This window comes from Passer domesticus, chromosome 19, assembly GCF_036417665.1.
Source record: "Passer domesticus isolate bPasDom1 chromosome 19, bPasDom1.hap1, whole genome shotgun sequence".
Classification (NCBI taxonomy): domain Eukaryota; kingdom Metazoa; phylum Chordata; class Aves; order Passeriformes; family Passeridae; genus Passer; species Passer domesticus.
In genome coordinates, this window is record NC_087492.1 from 2564546 (window position 1) to 2584240 (window position 19695).

General features: G+C 46.7%; 2 protein-coding genes across 9 annotated transcripts in view; one reads left to right on the plus strand and one right to left on the minus strand.

Moving 5' to 3' along the window:
* Nucleotides 1-87: 87 nt before the first annotated feature.
* On the plus strand, nucleotides 88-12455 carry TUBD1 (tubulin delta 1). Of its 7 annotated transcripts, XR_010349290.1 has the most exons (13): nucleotides 88-206; nucleotides 1045-1239; nucleotides 1515-1662; nucleotides 1828-2044; nucleotides 2558-2789; nucleotides 3458-3622; nucleotides 4260-4391; nucleotides 4871-5054; nucleotides 5144-5326; nucleotides 6136-6228; nucleotides 6304-6985; nucleotides 9608-9743; nucleotides 9890-12455. XR_010349290.1 is itself a non-coding variant. In XM_064394493.1 (9 exons), exons 2-9 carry the CDS (start codon nucleotides 1068-1070, stop codon nucleotides 5244-5246), a joined length of 1353 nt encoding a protein of 450 aa, XP_064250563.1. In that variant the 5' UTR covers nucleotides 88-206; nucleotides 1045-1067; the 3' UTR covers nucleotides 5247-5667. The 7 variants fall into 7 exon arrangements, 1 of the variants encoding a protein (XP_064250563.1); XR_010349287.1 differs by having other exon boundaries at nucleotides 9608-12455; XR_010349288.1 differs by having other exon boundaries at nucleotides 6139-6228; nucleotides 9608-12455.
* A 1860-nt stretch (nucleotides 12456-14315) lies between these two features.
* Nucleotides 14316-19695, minus strand: part of VMP1 (vacuole membrane protein 1) — a 59592-nt gene continuing 54212 nt past the window's right edge. For both annotated transcript variants that reach the window (XM_064394494.1, XM_064394495.1), the window contains 2 exons: nucleotides 16361-16463; nucleotides 14316-15123 (listed from right to left, as the gene is read on the minus strand). In XM_064394494.1, the coding sequence (XP_064250564.1) occupies nucleotides 14980-15123; nucleotides 16361-16463 (247 nt within the window). In that variant the 3' untranslated portion in view covers nucleotides 14316-14979. The remainder of the gene's footprint in view (nucleotides 15124-16360; nucleotides 16464-19695) is intronic.

Below are 19695 nucleotides of genomic sequence, written 5' to 3' on the forward strand. Positions count from 1 at the left end.
CGGTGAGCGCGCCGCGCGCCCGCCCGCCCCCGGCAGCGCGGCGGCGCCTGCGCAGAGGTAGGGGTGAAGCCGCGCCGGCGGCGCGTGCGCGGAGGGAGCGGTGAAGCCGCGGCGGGCGGGAGCGCCCGGGCAGCCTGCCCGGAGCGCGCTGTGCGCATGCGCCTGGCGGGCCGTTCGAAGGCGCGGCGGGAACGGGCGGGGATGAGGTGAGCGCTGAGGGGAGAACCGGGACCGAAACGGGGACCGAAACCGGCATCGGGACCCCATCGGGACGGGCTGCTGGGGAGACAGGCTCGGGGACAGCGCTCGGGACCGAGGGGCGTGAGGGCAGGCGGCGCCGGGAACATGGCGGGGTTCCCTGAGGGGGAGATCGGCCCTGAGGGGGAGATCGGCCCTGAGGGGGAGACTGGCCCTGAGGGGTTCTGTGGGCGCGGGGACCCGAGCGGGGCTCCCCGCGGAGAGAATCGGGCACGGCAGGGTCGGTGTCGTGCGCTTGGACATGAGCCTTTCCTGACGATAATTCAGATATTTATTTGTTTATTTTCTGCGGGGAGCGGCTCGGTCTCCCGGAGACAGCCCGACGCGGGCTGGAATCAGCCGGGAATGGCTGAACGCCTTACAGGCACGGCAGCGACCCGAGGGGTGCTGGTACAGGCCGGGATGGGAGTGAGGAACTGCAGCCCTGAATAACCCAGAGAGTTTTAAAAAAATTTACCTTGTTTCTGTGAAAGAATAGAAAAGTGAGAGAGCAGAGCTGCTGTCAAATGCTCAGTGAGGAAAAATGTCAAAACACACCAGGAGGGAGTCAAAGAGTTTGCTCTGTGTGGTGGAAACAAGGGGAATTCTCCAGGGAATCCTTTTGTCTCCTCAGCAGGCTCTGGCATCAGTTCTAGTTCAGTTCTCAACTGGAAAATAGCTAAATTTTTGAACTGGTTTAAGGTTTCCAATTTTGCATCCTAATCCTGTAACTCCTGAGTTATAATTACTCATTCCCATCCTGCTTTAGCAAGCAAAAGTGAGAAAACAAATTATTTTCTTTTTCAGGCTTCAGTACCAAGGGAATAAGGATGTCAATTGTCACAGTGCAGCTCGGGCAGTGTGGGAACCAGATTGGGCACGAGGTGTTCAGTGCCCTCTGCAGTGACACCCGTGGCACCCACGGGCTGTGCTCCAGGAAGGAGAACCAGTCCTACCAGGATTCCTGCAGGGAACGGTTCTTCTGCGAGGAGCAATCTGCAGGTACAGCTTTAAAGGGCTTTTCCCCCTCTCAGGGTCTGATTTCAGCACACAGAAACATCAGGTGGTTTATTTCATGAAAGATCTGTGCCCTCTGGAGTTCAGATTTGGTTTTGGCACAATGAAAGGTTCAGCAGAAATCAAGGCATGGCCTTTCTGTATTGTGCCATTAGGAGTTTGGCTGAAGTAGGAATAACCTTGGGGCATTGTATCCATCCAAGCCCACCCACCCCACTAAATAATCAGCATTTCCCCAGTTCTGTTTTCCCCCTGTGCAGTGCCTGAGGCCCGGGCTGTGCTCGTTGACATGGAGCCCAAGGTGATCAGCCAGACCTTGTCCACGGCTGCCAGCTCTGGCCTCTGGAAGTACAGCAGCCACTCCCACTTCTGCCAGAAGCAAGGCTCTGGGAACAACTGGGCCAACGGGTAGGAGCTGCTGCCTCGAGCTTCCCTCAGGGAGTTCTGGAGGCTGACAGCTGCTCGGGCTCCCTGGGATGGTGATGCAGCAGCTAAAGTCAAATTGCTTGATGAATAACTTCTGGTTTTATTCTGATGGCCCTGCCATGTCTCGCTGTCCTTGTCACCCCACAGTTACTGTGTGCACGGGCCCAGGCACCAAGAAGCCATCATGACCCTGGTGCAGAAGGAGGCAGAGCGGTGTGACCGACTGGGGGGATTTTTCACCATCATGAGCATGGCTGGGGGCACAGGATCAGGCCTGGGGGCGTTTGTCACCCAGTGTCTGAGGGATGCTTTCCCAGCCTCCTTCATCCTGAACCACGTCATCTGGCCCTATGGCACTGGGGAGGTGAATGTCACGTTGCCTTTTGATACACAATAACAGTTTACACTGAATTTATGAGTTTATAATCACTGGTTGCTTTTAAACTAAATATCTACAACAGAACTAAACTAAAAAATGGGTATGTTTTACACTGAAAAAGTTCAAGTGACCCAGTATTATAACTAAAGAACTTTCACCAAAAAATTCCTCTTGATAATTTAACTGCTGAAGTGATGCAGATTGACAAGAAGCTAACCAGAAATCTCCTGGTGTGCTCTTATCTCAGCAATCAGTTCCCAGGCAGATCTGGTTCCAGCATGTTTGTGTGGAGAGAGATGGATAACCTGATTTTCACAGGTCTTGTCCTCTTTCCATGGAAAGGCTCTGAGCTGCTGACCTCATTCTGCACTCTGGCAAAGCAAATGAATCACTTCCTAAATCATAACTGAGGAAACAGCAGGAGCCAGAGGATTATAAACTAAAAGGAGATTAAGTTGTTTGACTCTTCTTTGTGTGTGTTTTTTTGTTTGCTTCCAGGTCATTGTTCAAAACTACAACTCTGTTTTGACTCTGTCACATCTGTACCACTCATCAGATGCCCTTCTTGTCCATGAAAATGATGTCATCCACAAGATCTGTGCCCAGCTGATGAATATCAAACAGATTTCCTTCAGGGATGTCAACCAAGTCATTGCTCACCAGCTGGGCAGCGTTTTCCAGCCCACTCACACAGCAGGAGGGGGCTCAGGCTACAGCAGGAGCCCCTTAGGTACCAAAGCAGCACCCACACCTTTCTGGGGTCAGCTCAGCTGGAGCTGAAGTTCTTCAGTCTCCTTGCTCAAGGGTTTGGACACAGCCCAAGTTTTAAGACAGGAAAAGACCAATTTAGAAGTTCAATCCCAATGTTGTAGCAGAGTCAAAAATAGATTCCCCTGGTTTCTGGTTTCATTCTTTACCAAAAGAAACCTGTTTCTCCTTTTTCAAGTGATCACAGACACCCTTGTACCTGTTTACATTTCAGAGGAAATTTGTGCAGGGCAGTAAGTTTGGACTGAGTTTCACATTTCACTTTGGGTTAGAAGTCTGTACGAGCTGAAACAAACAGAGTTTTGCTCAGGCTGAAGAGGTGAGCAGACAGCTGGGTAGCAACATGCAGCAGACTGACATTTGTACCTTGACAGAACTAGAGAATTGCCCATATTGCTTGTAAAATTAAACTTCCACATCTGTCTGGAGTGTAGAGAGAGTCCTTGAGACTTTTGAACTAAACTGTAAAATAAAAGCTACTAACCCCCTGCATAGAACTCAGTAATACACAGCAAGTTTGCACGGCTTTGAAATTGCTAAATCTCTGAACATTCCTCACTCTTCTCCCATTGTAACTGCCCTGTGCAGTATCTCTGTCAAACGTGAGCAGCTGTTGGTTTCTCCTTTCAGGAGATTTAATGGAGACACTGGTCCCACATCCCGAGTTCAAGATGCTGGGCCTGAGGAACATCCCCCAGATGCCTGAGAGCTCCCTGCCCTACAGCACCTTCAGCTGGCCCGGCCTCCTCAAACACCTCAGGCAGATGCTCATTGCTAATGCCCAGATGGAGGAAGGTAAATAAACACCAGCCCATCACTCTTTACACATTCACTTGTGCAGATGCAATAAAGCTGGATGTTTTGTAGAGTTCAGAAAGAAGCTGCTGCCCTCAGCAGGAATTTGCCCCCACAAAACCAGCTGCTCCTTTCAGCATTCCCTCAGCTGCCACAGCAGCTCCCAGACTGCTCCTGCTCTGCTTCCAGACAGCTCAGTTAATTATAACTATTGAAAATACACAAACCAAGCTGACAGTCTGAGGCTGTGCACTTCATTTACATAACTCATTTGGAACATTCCTTGGGTGGGGAGCTCTGCTTTTTCTTTTTACACCTTCTACGCATGAAAATCAGGCTCAGCTGCCCCATGCAATTTACATGGAGAATTCAGTTACAGCTCCCAGTTATGCAAGGAATGGGCTGGAGGCTTGCTAAGTATAGAAACAGGTATCCATTTTCCCTGGCACTGTGACTGCCAGGCAAATCCTGCTGGATTAGCAGTGCTTTTCTCTGGGAATTGTGTGATTGCTGCTTCATTCATGTGCAGCAGCTACAAACTCCAGTGTGGTCTCAGTTTGGGCACAGTGATGGTTCCCATCTGCATCTCCACAAAACATTAACTTGCTTCTCCATCTCTTGTTCCCAAATCCCAAAGGTATTGATTGGCAGGTACGACCACCACACCCAGGCTCCTCCATCCCCTCCACAAACAAAGCCCTGCACTTCAACACTTCCATTGCCAACCTGGTTGTCCTGAGAGGAAAAGATGTGCACAGCGTGGACTTGGGTAAGAGGGAGGAGCACAGCCCCTCAGGGTTCACATCTCACTTTGCCACCAGACCTGATGCCAGTGGAAACACCCCCAGACCACACATTTGACTCCTAAGGTTGATGTTCCCTCTAGAAACGTTTTGCTGTCCAAAGCTACACTGTCTAATTGCTTTGGGCTGTTGTGTTCTACTTCTGAGTTTCCTGAAGCACTTTAGGGAAGGAGGAAGAGACTCAAGTCTGTGTATCTGGAATTCTTGGCTATAATGTCTGAAAATAAATTTAGCTGTTTCTGGAGTGGTGAGCATTGCTGGCAGCTGAAGTATCCACACCAGTGTGCTTCTAGATAATCTAAGGAATCTGTTTAAAAGTTGTATTTTCAACAGGCTGTCCACTCTGAGATATTTTCCCAGGCCTGAACTGATCTGACAGCATTGATTAGGCCCCCCAGGGGTCAGGAGTGGCTTTTGTCCAAAGGCTGTCCTGTTTCTGCTACAGGAAGTTTCCAAGATCCCTCCTTATACACATCATGGCTAAACCCCCAGGATGCTTTCAATGCATGGAAAACTCCCAGAGCATTTAACAAGTATGAAAAGTCTGCTGCTTTGGTCAGCAACAGCCAGTTCCTGCTGAAGCCTCTGGACAGCATCGTAGGAAAAGCTTGGAACATGTTTGCTTCCAAGTAAGTGAAGATAATTATGCTGGTACTTCACTAATGATTGCCAAGATCTTCACTGATTTCTAATGTCTGCCCCATTCTTCAACACACAGAGCTTACCTTCACCAGTACACAAAGTTTGGAATCCAGGAGGAAGATTTCCTGGACTGCTTCACAACCCTGGAACAAGTGATCTCCAGTTACACCAATCTGTGATTTATTTCTGTGTTAACATGGTCTGAAATAGAGATTTTCTGAAAGAACCAAGCTGGAAAACCTTCCATCAACCCCCTGAAGTATGTAAATTATTGACTGAAGTTCTTTTTCAGTCTTAGGAGCAGAGTGTCTGTGTGTGTGTGTTTGAATAGCAAGAACTGAGTATATTGATATATTCATATTATTCTTATTTGATATTTCTAATACTTATTTTTCAATACATTTGCTATATACTGTAACGATCCTTTTCTGACCATTTCACTAAGCAAAACTACAACTCCTGTTTTTCTCCAAGTTATAAGTTCATTAACTTGTTAATTATTTAAACATATTTATTATGAGGATGGCTGGTAGATTGCAGATATAAGAACTTATAATTTGACATAATAAATACAATACATTTTCTAATTTCTAAAGTCAATTTAAGGACTTGGTTCCTTTTTTGCACGAATTTTACCACGACCACAAGGTGGAGCCCTGGGAGCTGCAGCTCCCTCCTGGCAGGAGAAGGGATGGAATGACTTGGGAAGGCACCCACTGAATTAAAATGAATAAAAGAGTTCAGTGGAATTAGAGATTACCTTGTAACACTGAGCTCTCTCCTGCCTCAGCTCTTCATTGATGGTAGGGGGAGCTTTGGGAATTCTTGCCATTCCCCCCCAGGTCACACTTCTCCCACAGAAATAATCCCACAGGTCAAAAATTAAGAGTTAAATCAGTCTCAAGGACTTTTCCCCTGACAAATAGATAAATTTCACAGTGCACCTTCAGCTTTTAGTGCCATTCATTCAAAAGATGGCAGCTCAGAGCTGGGGCTTGCTCTGGTCAGAAGGGAATTTCTGCTGTTCCTGCCACTTTCAGCCATTGTCTAATTTGGGTATTTTCACAGAAGAAACTGCAGGAGAGATTGCACAAGAAGTTCAGACAAACAGCACAGGCAATTCGAGTTTGCAGGAACAAAGGGTCAGGAAAGGAGACCATGGTGAGCTTCTCCCTCCTCCAAAAGGCACAGGATGTTCAGCAACACAGAAATAAATTCCCCTGGTGTTTCCAACAGATCACAAACAGAATTTCCAGAAATGAGAATAGGTAACTGCATGAAAAATTGGCCAAGTCCCAGGAATCCTTTTCCTTCTCACTTCACAGAACAGGTAAAAGTTTTTCAAAAGGCTAAGGACAGGTAAGTGCCCTGAGAAACAAGGAAGAGAGCAGTGGGTCATTGCAGTGCTGTAGCAATAAATAACTTTATTGCAGAAATAACCTCATGTTATCTCTGTATTCATAATTCTGAGCATGAGGCAAACACAGCAGGTGCTCAGTGAACCTGTGTATGATAGAACCATATTTGTTATTTATTTATGGCACTTCATATATCCTGCTAATGGAGCAGGATGTTTGGTCCTTTTTGCTTGTGTGATGGCAGAATTTGTGCCACATCAGGAAGCACAGCACACAGGTAAGATGTCTAACCCCAAAGCAAAAATTCACATTTTAGCTGCTATAGTCCCTTAGTGCTCTGGAGCAGGGGCTGACAGGAATTGTTTTGGGCATCTCTAAGCTTCTTCCTGTGAATGTTTTCCAGTCCTGAAACTCTCACACCCTTTCCCAAACTCAGCCTTCATTTTTTTTTGATCTATGATGGGATTCCTTTATTTTTTCCCCAGGATGTGGAGAGGGTCAGAGTGACAGGAAGTGAACAGCCACTATCAAATACTCATCACCTGCAATTACGTTAAAAGGTGGAGGAGTAATTCTCTACGTAATTGATACAATTAATTATGTAAATGGAGCCTGGAAGAAGGCCTTTATTTCATTAACAATTACAATTAAAGAGGTAGATCAAAGGTCAGCACAGCTCAGAGACAGGAACAGCAGAATCAGTGGCCTTGACCTTGCTTGTTGTAGGCAAAGTCCCCACAGGATGTCCACAAAGCAGGAACAATGCTCCAAATCTCACTATTGTTTGTGCAAGGGACAGGTGCAGCTCACTGGGAAGCTGATTCAAGAGCTCCAACTATAGCAGACATTTCATGAATAGGAGAACATTTATTTGACCACAAAAAACCAAACCAAAACAAACCCTACCCCCCAAAAAACAACCTACAAACAAAGCAAAATAAAACAAACCCACCAAAATAAAAAATAACTTTTAACAACCTAAAATGTTTTAAACACAGTAAATGTTTGGCAATGTAGTTTCAAATTATTTATTTGGGCATAAATAGATATTGGTGTTTTTAAAGTTAGACTCAGTACCAGCACAGAAGGATGGAAATAAGTAAGAGAAAAAAAAAATCTGTGGTTCCCACAATAACCAGGGTTTAATACATGAAAAGAGGAAATTATATTCAAATTACCAGTTGAAACACTACTGAGAAGCACTAAGGTACAAAAGGGCCTTGAATTAATAATTCACTTCTCTCTGCATTTGCTAATAAATTTAGTATGGATAAATATTATTAAATGAGAGCCCAAACATCCAAAAGGAAACAGGACTGAGTGTACTTTAAAGAAATCTGCTTTTTGCTGGACTCCACTTCAAAAACTGCCCAAGAGGAACCAGGAAAATGATTCATGGATCCGATATAGCACAAAAACCTTCCAAAAGGAACCGAGCTGCTCCTTTCCTCACGGGCAGCCCAGGCAGGGCTTTTCCAGGGCAGCAAACTCCCCCGGAGCTCCCTGCAGCAGCTCTGCCCACGCTGCGGGCACAGCCCGGCCGGTTCGAGCCTGGAAGCGCAGCTGAGCACCCCGGCTGCAAGCACGGAGCCTTTCCTGCTCTCTCGGCCCCGCTGGGCTCACAGCGGTCCCTTCTGGGCCCCCACTGTGGGGATCCTGTCCCTGCAGGCCCGGCCACCTCCCTCGGGTGGGGCAGGACCCAGCCCCGCTTAACCCTTCCCAGGAGCTGCAAGGAGGAAATTCCTGCCAGCCGCAGGGGAAAGGTGGAAAGGCCCCAGAGAAGAGACTGGAGAAGCTGCTCGTTAGGAAATCAAGGCAATGTTTAGAGTAAAGGTGCTCCGTGATAAAGAGCATGGAAGAAATGTCAATTTTAACCCCATGTTCACACAGGCCTGAGAGATATCAAACAGTGTCTCTTAAGAGAGTCACACTCCTCTGTGTGAATTAGGTGCTAGAAACCTTCTTGTCTCAAAACCAAAGTTAAAAATTCCAAATGTTACATTGTAAGATACAAAAATTAGTAAGCTGAGGGTGTTCTCTAGGCCAAAATTCCTATTTTAAAAATAAAAGCACTACGTGGAGAAACTAAAGCCACTGGTTAAACACAACAACAACAACAAAAAAAGACAGAAAAACACTTATTGAGCTTTTGTTTCACTGGTTGTGTGAGGAGAAAGGAGCCCCGTGCTGGGTTTGCACTGAAATGGGTGCATTCTGCTAAAGTGATTATTGTACATATTTGGTTACATGGACAATGTCATGCTTATTTAAGGCTCACAAAAATACACTTGAGCTGCCTGAGATGGTGTAACTGTGGGCAGGTGGCAGGACTGGATTTGAATTTCTGCCCAGCAGTGCCCAAGCTGTAATGGATCATTTACAGGAGCACTCAGGAGAGCAGGGTGGGTGGGAAGTGGCTCCGTGCCACGGGCTGGAGGTGGAACCAAATCCTGCCTGGGCTGGGCTGGCAAGGGCAGCTCCTGCCCCCTGCTCAGTGAGGGTGCTGGGAGCTGGGCTCTAACTCACAGCTCCTGCTCCCCACAGGGCCTGGAGCAATCCCGAGTTCCAGGATCCATCCTTCCATGGAGGTGTTTGCTGTGGCCTGTCCTGCTGCCCCTTGCAAAGAAAACTCTGGGAAGTTTCTTCCCACCCCACTCTGGGCAATTCCAGCCTGTGTTAGCTGACTGGGGGTCACTGGAGTCAGCAGTTGTGTTGATGGAGTGATTTGGAGTTGTGAATCTTAGGCTGAAAGTTGGGGAAGAAACCAAATGCAACTGATACAACAGTCAAAACAATAGATTTGGCAATGAAAGACCAAAAATGCAGTTAAATACTCTGCTCCCAAGAAGAAAGCTTCCATTCCCCCCAGAGCCTCACATCATTTTCCTCTACAAAGACTTAGCCAGGCTTCCCCTCAAACCCAGTATTCTCACATAAAAACCAGACACAAACCTGATGTGTGCTGTGAAAGGAGAGCTCACTCCTCAGTGACATCAGGAAGGAAACCTCAGCACGTGGGTCCTGTTCAGTGAACAAACCTGCAGGGAACAGGCTTGGACTGGGCCAAAAATGACTCCACGAGGGCAGAGAGGCCTCCAAGGCCCGAGGGAGGGGACAGCAGTGACAGTTTCAAGCAGGGGCTCTCAGGCTCTGCCAAACACTTCAGCCCTTTCCTTTTTCAGGGAACTGGATCTCTCTGTCACAAGTGGGGACGATTGCCAGAGATTGCCTCACTTCCCACAAACACCTGGCTCCTCCTGGGCAGGGCTGCCCTGGGCTCTGCCCCACGCACAGAGGGAAAGACACTCTGTACAGGAGGTAAGGGAGGCAACAGAATTGAAATCACCACTTGCAGTAGTAAAATACTGCTTTGAAAATGTTTTTGGCATCCATTAGCTGGAAGTCAAGTAAATACTGGCTTCAGGCATCTTAAAAGTTTCTTCCTTGCTGCTCCCCACCTCGAGCCTTGCACAACACCCAGGAATGCACTGCCTGTGTCACAGGAGGTCAGCTGTGAGGAGAGACCTCCAAATCCAGGAAGCTGAGAAATGAAACGTTATGAAAAGATCCCACATATCAAGAGCTCTCCAGAAAGCAGCTGCAGCAAACCAGGCCCTGGGAGCTGTGAGGTTTCCAACCAGCCCAGAGAGGTTTTGTGACCATGGTGGGATTTGCACGAGGTTGTAAACCTGAATGTGTTTTCTCTCTGAGACAGAGAACTGCTGAGCACAGAAACTTGTGTTTTCCCATCAAAGGATGGAAAAATCCTAATAACCTTTCTAATAAAGCCACAGTCCCTCAAAGTGTGAGCCTTGAACAAGGTATTGATGTTTTCAGCAGCAGCTCCTGCAAGAGCACTGCCAGGTCATTTCCCATGGATGCAACAGACTTTGGGAAGTGCTTTGGCTCTGGTGAGAATTTTACAGGTGACACCAGAGTCACCAGCCCATTGTGGAGGCCCCAGGAGCCGCTCCAGGAGCCGGGTGTGGCTGTAACCAGAGCAGGAACAACACCCCGAGCTGACAGGGCTCTCCTCGCCCCCCAGCAGGAAGGAGCCGCGGTTTCCTGCCCGGGCAGCCCCGGCACAGCCCCGAGTGAGCCCGGGGATTCCACTCCAGCTCAGCAGCTCCTCTGCTGGAAGGTGACCTTTGCTTCAGTGCTACTGGAGTCACTGCTCTTTGACTCAGTTCAGGGATAGTAATAATAATAATAAATTAATAAAACCTCCAAGGGCAGTGCTAAAGCAAACTGAGCCCAAGCTGGGCTCGTTCCACAGGTTCACATTTGCAGCTTTGTTCCACCACACCTGGACAGCACCAGCACTGAAGGGCTGAGTGGCCTCAACAGCCTCTTCACTCATAATTCAAACATGGTAGTAATCACCTTTTTTGACCAAAATACCATTTTTTCCCCCTAAATTTTTAACACATTCCAAGCAGTCACTGATGCAGGGCTCTCCCCATTTGCTGGGAGGTGACAGAACAGTGTGAGTTTCTGTTTGAGCTCCCTCCCCTCTTGTGGCAGCTGCCCCAGGTTGTTCCAGCCTCTCCCTCTGCCAGAACAATGTTCTGCTGCCTCCATGAAGGCACAGTGGATGCATCAATAAACAAGTGAAATGCATGAAGAAACTCAGGCCAGCATTTCATGCTCTCCATTAGGCACTTGAATGAGCAAAGCCACAGTGGGCTCAGAGAGCTTTTCACCGTGATCCTTCTAACAATGGCTTTGCAGGAGCACATGTGAATGTTTCTCCTGTCTGAATGCACTGGAGGCTGCACTCCCCTCCCGGGGTCGGTGATCAGCACTGATCCCTCACCTGCCCAGCAGGATCCCCTCCCACTCCCACTCCCCACCAGCTGCTGCAGTCTGGGTGAAGCACTCACTGTTTGCTTACTGCTTTTCCTTCTCCTCCAAAAACTAACCAAATTTACAGGGAAAAAAGCAGAATTTTAAATCTCAGGAGAGTCATTCCAATTACCTTATCTAGAACTACACTCAGCCTTTTAACTGCTGATTACAAAGGATTTTTTAACCATGTGCTTCAAAGAAAACAGATTATTTTTACCTCCAAAGAAGACACCCAAGCCCCACTCTTCTTTCCATTTGCCATCAATTCTGTTCACTAATATTTATATTTCTGCTTGATAATCAGGGCAAGATCCAGTGTTTTGCCTGCACTTAGCAGGGCCTGCAGCGAGAGGGAGGCTGATTCCAACAAATGAAATGATGGAGCCCAAAAGCACAGCAGGGAAGGACTTTGTGGAACAGCACCAAGCCCCTGTCAGGGGCTGGTGACAAGGATCCTTCAGCAGGAACAGCAGCTGGGGGGTTGAGGGAGCTGCAAACACAGACCAGGGTGACACTGGCAGGGCTGAGCACAGGGAGCAGCTCCTGACTGCTCTGATGGATGAGGCACGGGCTGAGCTGACCCGGCTCGCTGTGACCCAGCTCTGCTTGAGCAATTCCTGCAGCTGGGGCACTGCCCCCTCCCAGAGGTGTGGGAGGCACAGTCCTCAGGGCAGGCAGGGGAACGGGGAGAGAACCCGGAGGAGGAGGAGCTGCAGCCCTATCTGACCTGTTTCACAGACAATGAGACCAAAAATAAAAAATCTGTCACATTAAAGTCATTAGTTGTTCTTACTGGGCTGTTACTTCCGTGTGATTTTCAGTCATTCCCAGAAAAAAAAGCAAGATACTTTATTTAGTGTCTAAGAGCACAAAACAGCAGCTAAAAATAGGGACTTGTGCCAAGATTGTTCCTCTTGCAAAAGCTCCCTTTGGATTTGTCCCCAACACACTGAACTGACCGACTGCTTCTAATGTGTAATGAAGATAGGTACAACAAAAGGAAACTTGGGTTAGAATCCATGTTTTCAGGTCAAATGCTAAAGGCTGAGTCTTTCTCTGCAGCACGAAATGCAACTGCTGAATTATCTTGTGTTCACACTGGAGAATGTTTGGGACAGCAAATGTCGCAGTGTTACCAAGAGAGTTCAATACAGAGAATGGAAACAATCCAGCTGAAATAAACACTGGGAAACTTATTTCTTTGTTTATTTAGCAACCATAAAACTATCCATTGCAAATCTCATCAGGTCTGTGTCACTTCTCTTTCTAAGGTTTTTTTTTTTTACCTTTTACCAAGTCTTATCTCCCAGACAGAAGCAGGTAGAATGATCACTTCCTTCTTTAAATAGTGTTAAAAAGCTTCAAAATAACAGCAGAGCTTATTGGAATGGACACATGGAAACACAAGCTGAAGAACAACAGATATATATATATATTTCACACTATAAGTATGTAAACATATTGAACCAAAAGTGGGGAAAAAAACTTTCAGTTTTCCTTGTGGGCAAGAGGCAGAATTTTAAGGAGACCTCTAAAGCATTTAGAAATGTGCAGTTTGTTGGCTCAGGCTCTAGGAAAATTGGGTTTTAATTCTTTTAGTTATTGTTGCAGTGTCCTGATTCCAACCTCAGCACACACAGGGACCCCAGCATGGCATCAATGCCACCCCTCCCAGAAGTGTGAGATAAATAAACACCTGAGTCCCTCTGGGACAGATCTGGGACCAAAAAGCTGCCACCAGAAGGGGAGAGCAGCCAAGGGCTGTCCCTGATCCAGTGTCCTGATCCCTTTCAAAGTGCAACACTGAAGGTTTGTAGGCTGGAAAGGTGAAGTCCCAAACCCAGCTGTGGGGTTTGGAGTTGTACCAGAACAAGTTCTTAGTGACATTACTGTCAAAGGCCATCTTCAGACCAAAAAATGGTAAATTTATCAAACACTTTCACCTTTTAGAAACCACCAGGAGCAGCTGAACAACCTTTGTGCTTTGAATTCCCTCACAGCAAGTCCTGCTCTGGGACTTGCAGACTGGAACTGCATCTGTTGGAAACAGATGATGTCCATGAAACCCTCCCCACGTGCCTGGAGCCCCCAGCCCAGCCACGAGAAGGATACAAACCTCAGCCCTGCCCGGGGAGCTTCACCTTCACCAGGGCTTTGCTCTGCAGGCCTGGAGCCCAGCCCAGCCCAACACACACACCACGTGCTGCTGCTGCTGCTCAATGGACACAGCCGGGGATGGATGAGGCAGGCTCAGATGAGAGATACCAAAATGTCAGACAGCCTACCGACTGTTGTTGCCATGAGATCCAACAGTCAACATCAGTCTGATAAGCTATCCGACAGGATGGTACAGCCATGGCACTGGCAACACCACGGGCTCCACGGCACGGCACGGCACGGCACAGCATGGCACAGCACTCCTGGCCCAGCCCTGCCTCACTGCCCCAGCCAGGCTCAGCTCTGGGCTCCGGCCACCTCCTGAGAGAAAGATAAATTCATCCCTGGTGCTTACCCCCCCAGGATAAAAATGAAAGCCAAGTGTTCACAAGTGATGAGAGCAGTGCAGGTACAGCAGCAGTGGGACTGAGGCACTGAAGAGGGAACAGAACCATTTTACTATCAGTTCTGTCCCTGGGCATCTGAACTGGCTGATCGTAACAAATCTGGCTCTGAGAGCAGGAGGGTAAAGGTTCTCTGAAGTTCTCTGCACTGGGCAGACACAAAATCTGCTTTCAGCTGGAATCTGAACTCTTCCCCCTCTCTCCTCCACTGCCCACAGTTCTGGGCTCAGGGGCAAACACCTGAGCAGAATGCAAGATAACCAATCTTGTTCTCTGTTTCACCTACCTAAGCACTGACTGTGCTTCAAGCAAGGCACAGCCTTCCTCCTCCCTCTGCTAAGCAAAGAGTTCTGAAGAAAAAAGAACAAAAAAAGAACAAAGGGTTTGAGCACCATTAGTGCAGGAAGGATGAGCAAACATGCACAGAGCATCCAAAAGTGAGAGAGGAAAAGAAACAGCTTCAAAAGACCGACACAAGAAATTCTGGAATGATCATAAGATGACTTTATAAAGTTTTTATCTTAACTTCATCCTAAATATACAGAATAAAAAACGTTGGCTTCAGCATTTTGACATCAACCATCTCTGCTAACACCAGGAAGTTGGAGAGGGTGGCTTGTCCAGCGTGCAATGCAATGGGACACTGGGAACTCAGACACAACAGCCTTACCATGAGGGACATGCAACAGTTTGTACCCGACCTGTACTCAGTTATTTACATTTTATGGTCTTGAAACTTATGGAAAAAGCAAACCAGCCACCCTTCAAAAGAAAATGTTACCCTCAGGTGAGTCTGAAGTTAAATCAGGAGATGGGGAGTATTAAATCATCAGTTTTGGAAGTAATTTGGATGGACATTTGTTAAACTCCCCTTAACATCCCACAGCCCATCCTGTAAAACACAACCCAGACTCGTGAAGCATTCACACCTTACCGTAACATTTGTAAGTTTGTCAATGAAACCGTTGCTCTAATATCCAAATTACTTGCAAAATCAAACAAAAAAACTTGTTAAGAGTTGAAAATTGATGTTAAAATTTTCCCCCCCTTTTGAATAATGCTGTTTTTTAAACATATGAAAAGTTGTGTCATTTCTCATGTCTGCCAAAACCCATCCTGAGGGGTTTTTCCCATTTTTTCCAAGCTCATTTGGTTTTTTCTTCAGAGTACATCTTCTGTTGCAGTCGCTTGGCATAGCTCTGGGCCATGGAGTTGATTATAGATAAGATAAAATAACAAACCATGACAATCACCAACTTTTCAAATATCCAGGATAGCCAGTTTTCCCCCTGAAGAGACAAAACAGAAGGAGGAGGAGAATGAAGATCAGTGCACGAGAACACGGGGAGTTCTGGGTGAAAGGGGAAAGCCTGGCCGTGTCTTTATTCTGCAATTAATCAAATTAAAAGCAGGACCCAAGCGCGAGCCGACAGGATTCCTGCAGGTCCCTCTGCAAAGCCGACTTTAGTCCCTCAGACAATGCAGGAGGGGCTGCCAAGTCCTCTGCGGGCAGAGTCCCTGATCAGTCCCTGTGCTCCAAAGTGATTTATTATTCCCAGAATTGTCTGGGCTTCCCTAACAATTCGTGGAGCTCAGAATTAGCAGCCCCTGCCTGTCACTCCCTGCTCCTCGCAAAGAAATCAGGTTGGTTAATAATGTTTTTTTGTTTGTGGGTTTTTTGTTTTTTTGGTTTTTTTTTTTTTTGTCCCTAAATTGCCTTTTCTGGGTTATCTCCCCGTTAGGATCCCACTCACTCTTTGGTGGCCCCGAAGTTCCGGAGCCGGGGCCGCTTGCAGCGTTTACTGACGGGAATTTAAAGTTGTGCTTTTGGTCAAAGGAGGGCAGCAAAGCCCGGCCCAGCGACCTCAGAGCTCCCGGCTCCAGGCAGAGCCTCCCGGCTCCGGCTCTTTTGTGGGCAAAGATCTTTCCAACAGCTCTGCACGTGAAATGTCAGCACGGATTTTATCTCAAAATGCCTCAGCAGCCTCAAGAATTTCATGCCAAAGCTGCTCTGTCCCACTGAAAATTCAGGACAAGTTTTGAAAAAATTTTAAATACTTTTTTCTGTATCAAAGGACATCTCTGCCCATGTACCTGCCCCGAACACTGTAATTTCTTTTCCTTTCAAAGACTAAAGGCTTGGGGATTTTAATTCCCTTACTGCCCATTGAGCCACAGATCCCACTGGATCCTGAAGCATCGGTGCTGCCCAGTTTGTTACAATTTCACGTGGAAAGGCAACTTTATTCTCCTGAAATTTAACTTTCCAAAGAAGCAGCTAATGCAGAGGGGCAAGACAAGCCACCGGTTTTAATTTATACTTTAATTTTTTCTCTAAAGAATTTAAATCAGTAGCACACAATTAATATTTCTAATTCCCAGGTTGCTTTTAAAATGAGATTTTTATCTATTCCCTGGGTCAGTGCAGATGTCTGAGGAACAGAATGGGGAGTTATGTTTGTAAATCTACGAGTGTAAGGCAGGCAGGGAAGGGAAAAGCAGGGAGGGAGGCAAAGAGGGTCTTACCTGTGGCACAGCACTGTCGGATTTGTGGTGAAGTTTTATCCTCTGAGCTTCCAAATATTCTTGAAATGGCTTCTGAAGAGAAGGACCTATACTCGGAATAGCACTGATGGAAAGTTCATCCCAGAGAGCAAGACAAAATAGAGGAGAAAAAAAAACCGAAAAAACATTTTTTTTAAAACTTACCACTTTACCTAATCAGAACAAAGTTCAGGCTGAGCCGCAGCTCAGCAGAGAACTCCAAGCTACTCGAGAAAACAGAAACGCACGAAATAAAATCACATTTCATCTTTTGATCTGATATTTCGGGAGGGATGCATTTCCCCAGATCCTCGAAAAGTGTTTAAAAAGAAAAATGTTTCTGAGCGAGGCAGCGCTGTGAGGAGAGGAGGAAGGCGAGAGCCGGAGCATTTCCTGGGAGAGAGCAGCGCTGAGAACCCAATGAATGACTTCGGAGAAGTCCCACATTTATCAGCGGCAGTTCCTGTAAGAACTGGTTTGAACCGATTAATGAGGAAATGACTGGGGCTTGTGTCATCCCTCGGTTAAAAAAGAAACTGCTCGCCCAGGCCTCGCCCCTCTCCCTCACGGAGCCGGCCCCTCTGCCCGGCCAAGTCCTTTTTAGGACAAGCCGTGCGTCATCCCGGCCCCAAAAGAATGCGGGAGCGATCCTGGAGCGCCTCCCCCGAGCCGGGATTAACAAAGGAACAAAGGAGCGGCCCCGAGCCCCGAGCCCCAGCCCCAGCCCCGAGCCTTGCCCCGGCCCGGGCCCGCTCCAGCCCCGCTCCCAAGGCCGGCACCGGCCCGGCCTGAGAGCGGCAGCGCTCGGCTCTCGGCAGCCTCCAGCCTTCCCACAGCTTTTCCTCAAATCCTGCTTTGCAGGAGACACAAAACCCTGTAAAGGATGGTCACAACCCTTCAGAATCTCCCCAGATTCAAGTATAAATTCGAAATGACCAGCAGCAACCCCACAGTAGGGAGAACATTCCCAAAGTCGGATCCACCCCATCCTAACCCCAGCACGGGGCAGTTCTCACTACTGACCAATTCTAAAGAGAAGGAAGATTCTGATTTTTGTTTAATTGTTAAGATACCACTGTGTTCTACATTATTCAACTCCACAAATTCAAATATAAATTCGAAATGACCAGCAGCAGCCCCACGGCCTGAGCTGTGTGGGGAGAACATTCCCAAAGTCAGATCCACCCCAGCACAGGGCACTACTGACCACCTCAACTGCAAAGAGAAGGGAGATTCTGGTTTTTGTTTCATTTTAAAGAAATCTACATTATACATTATCATACATGTGGTCTTCTACATTAAAAAAACTCACTTAAAATTTGATTATTTGGTTTTATTATACCCACTACTCCTCTGCTACTCCAGGGAGGGTTTAGTGAAACCCTCAGACCCAAGAACACCAGGTGTACATCCAAGGAGTTGTAGAATTGCTCATCTCCCTCCTCGTGGCTCAAACCCTTCCCCTCAGCCTCCTGCTCTGACACCATATTCTCTTTTCCAGGCCGAAGCCCAATTAAAAAATAACAGCTTTCTAATTTTAGGAATTTATGAAAAGCACGAAACAAAGTGTCTCATTCTCCTCCAGTAAATCTATTTATTTCCTTCATGGCCGGGGGCAAAGGAGGTTTTTTGAACCCATTTCCCAGCAAAAGGTCGTTTCCCTCGTGATTCACCGCCGGGTGAGGAAATTCTGTGCCCGGACTGGTAAAAATTCTGGGAAAAAAAAAAAACCAAACAACCCTGTGGTGCCCAAAGCACGTCCCTTATCCATTTTACACAAGATGTGTCAATGTTGCAGAGGATCCCAATGATCCAGAGGTGTCTCAGCACTGCCCTTTCCTGGGAAAAGCTCTCCCAGGGCCCGCGGCACAAGTCACGCCTGGAACACGAGCGACATTTTGAGGTTTCTTTTCTTTCTCACCCAGTCCCTGGGAGGCCTGAGGAGCGACTGCAAGGTAATGGTTTACTTTTGAACTTCTGCATGATTATGAAATGAGGAATATTTAAATGGTGAGGGATCAATGATTAACAGGGCGGTGTTGGAATGACTCCGTTCCTCACCGAGAACTGAACTCGGTCAGTCCCCAAATCGAATTAAACACAGAACAAAGACATGAAACCCAAGAGTCCTGGTGCATCAAAAGAATATTTCAAAAAATTTCTCACTAAATAATTCACTTTTTATTTCCTTTTCTGGGCATGACTATTTGTTAAGTGCACAAAATTAATTTTATCAAAGCCATTTTGAAGAACTGCAAGATCCTAAATGCAAGGACCTCAGCTCCTGTTTTTGGTACATTTGTAAAGGTTTTAATTCTGAAAAAAAATGTGCACAGATTGAAATAAGGAGTGAAAAATAAGCAGAGGAAAACTTAGAAAATCAGGGATCCACATGAAATTCTTGAAATCCCATCTGGGCAGCACAGTTTTGGTTACTGGTGCTTTTTTGGAAAAAATTAAATCATTTAATCACCCATTTATGTGCCACCTGATATCCAAAGGCATAATCTTAAATCTAAAAATCTTAAAAATAATTTAATTTTAATTCAGTGAGCTCTGTGTCCCTGCAAAGCTCACAAATCCAGCTCAGAGACCCCTCGGTGCTGCCCCGAGGAGGGGAGGGGGAATTTGGGGTGAATTTTGTGGGATCCGGGTGGGACCAGGCAGGGCAGGATTTGCATCACAATTCCTGCACTCAGCACCTCCAAAAAACCGCAAATTTCCCAGCACTGCAGCAGGAAGATGCTGGAAGATAACCCAGGAATAATCCAAACCCAATTCCCCCGTGCTCCTTCGGGAACCAAACCCGTTTTCTTTCAAAGCCAGAATATGGAAGGAGAAATTCAGATTCAGAAGCTGTTTTCATCCAGAAGTTGTTTCAGAAACTCTTAATGTTAAATATTAAATTTTTGTTTGGGTTCATCCTGATTCTTTGCTAAATTTTAATGTTTCACAAGGAGTTGAAACTGAGAACAAGCCCTCCAAAATTGCAGTAGCCTTTGGTAATCCTAAATTCACTAAAATTGTAACATTTTAGTCAAAACCATTATTTCTGTTCTAATACTACAACAGAAACACCCATAAAAAACTGGATTAACTGAAAAACCACTCTTGGTGCCTGTCTTCAGAACAATTACCTGGTATTTGTAATTAAACAGATGCACTTTTTCATTTGTTTAAACTCGGAGCTCCAATCTCTATCCAAAAGACAAATTCTAAAGCTCTTTTTCCAATAAATAAAACAAAACTCCCCAACATGACAGAAATTCAGCAAAGTTGCTCGAGGATTATTTTTAAAATTACACCAAGAACCTGCA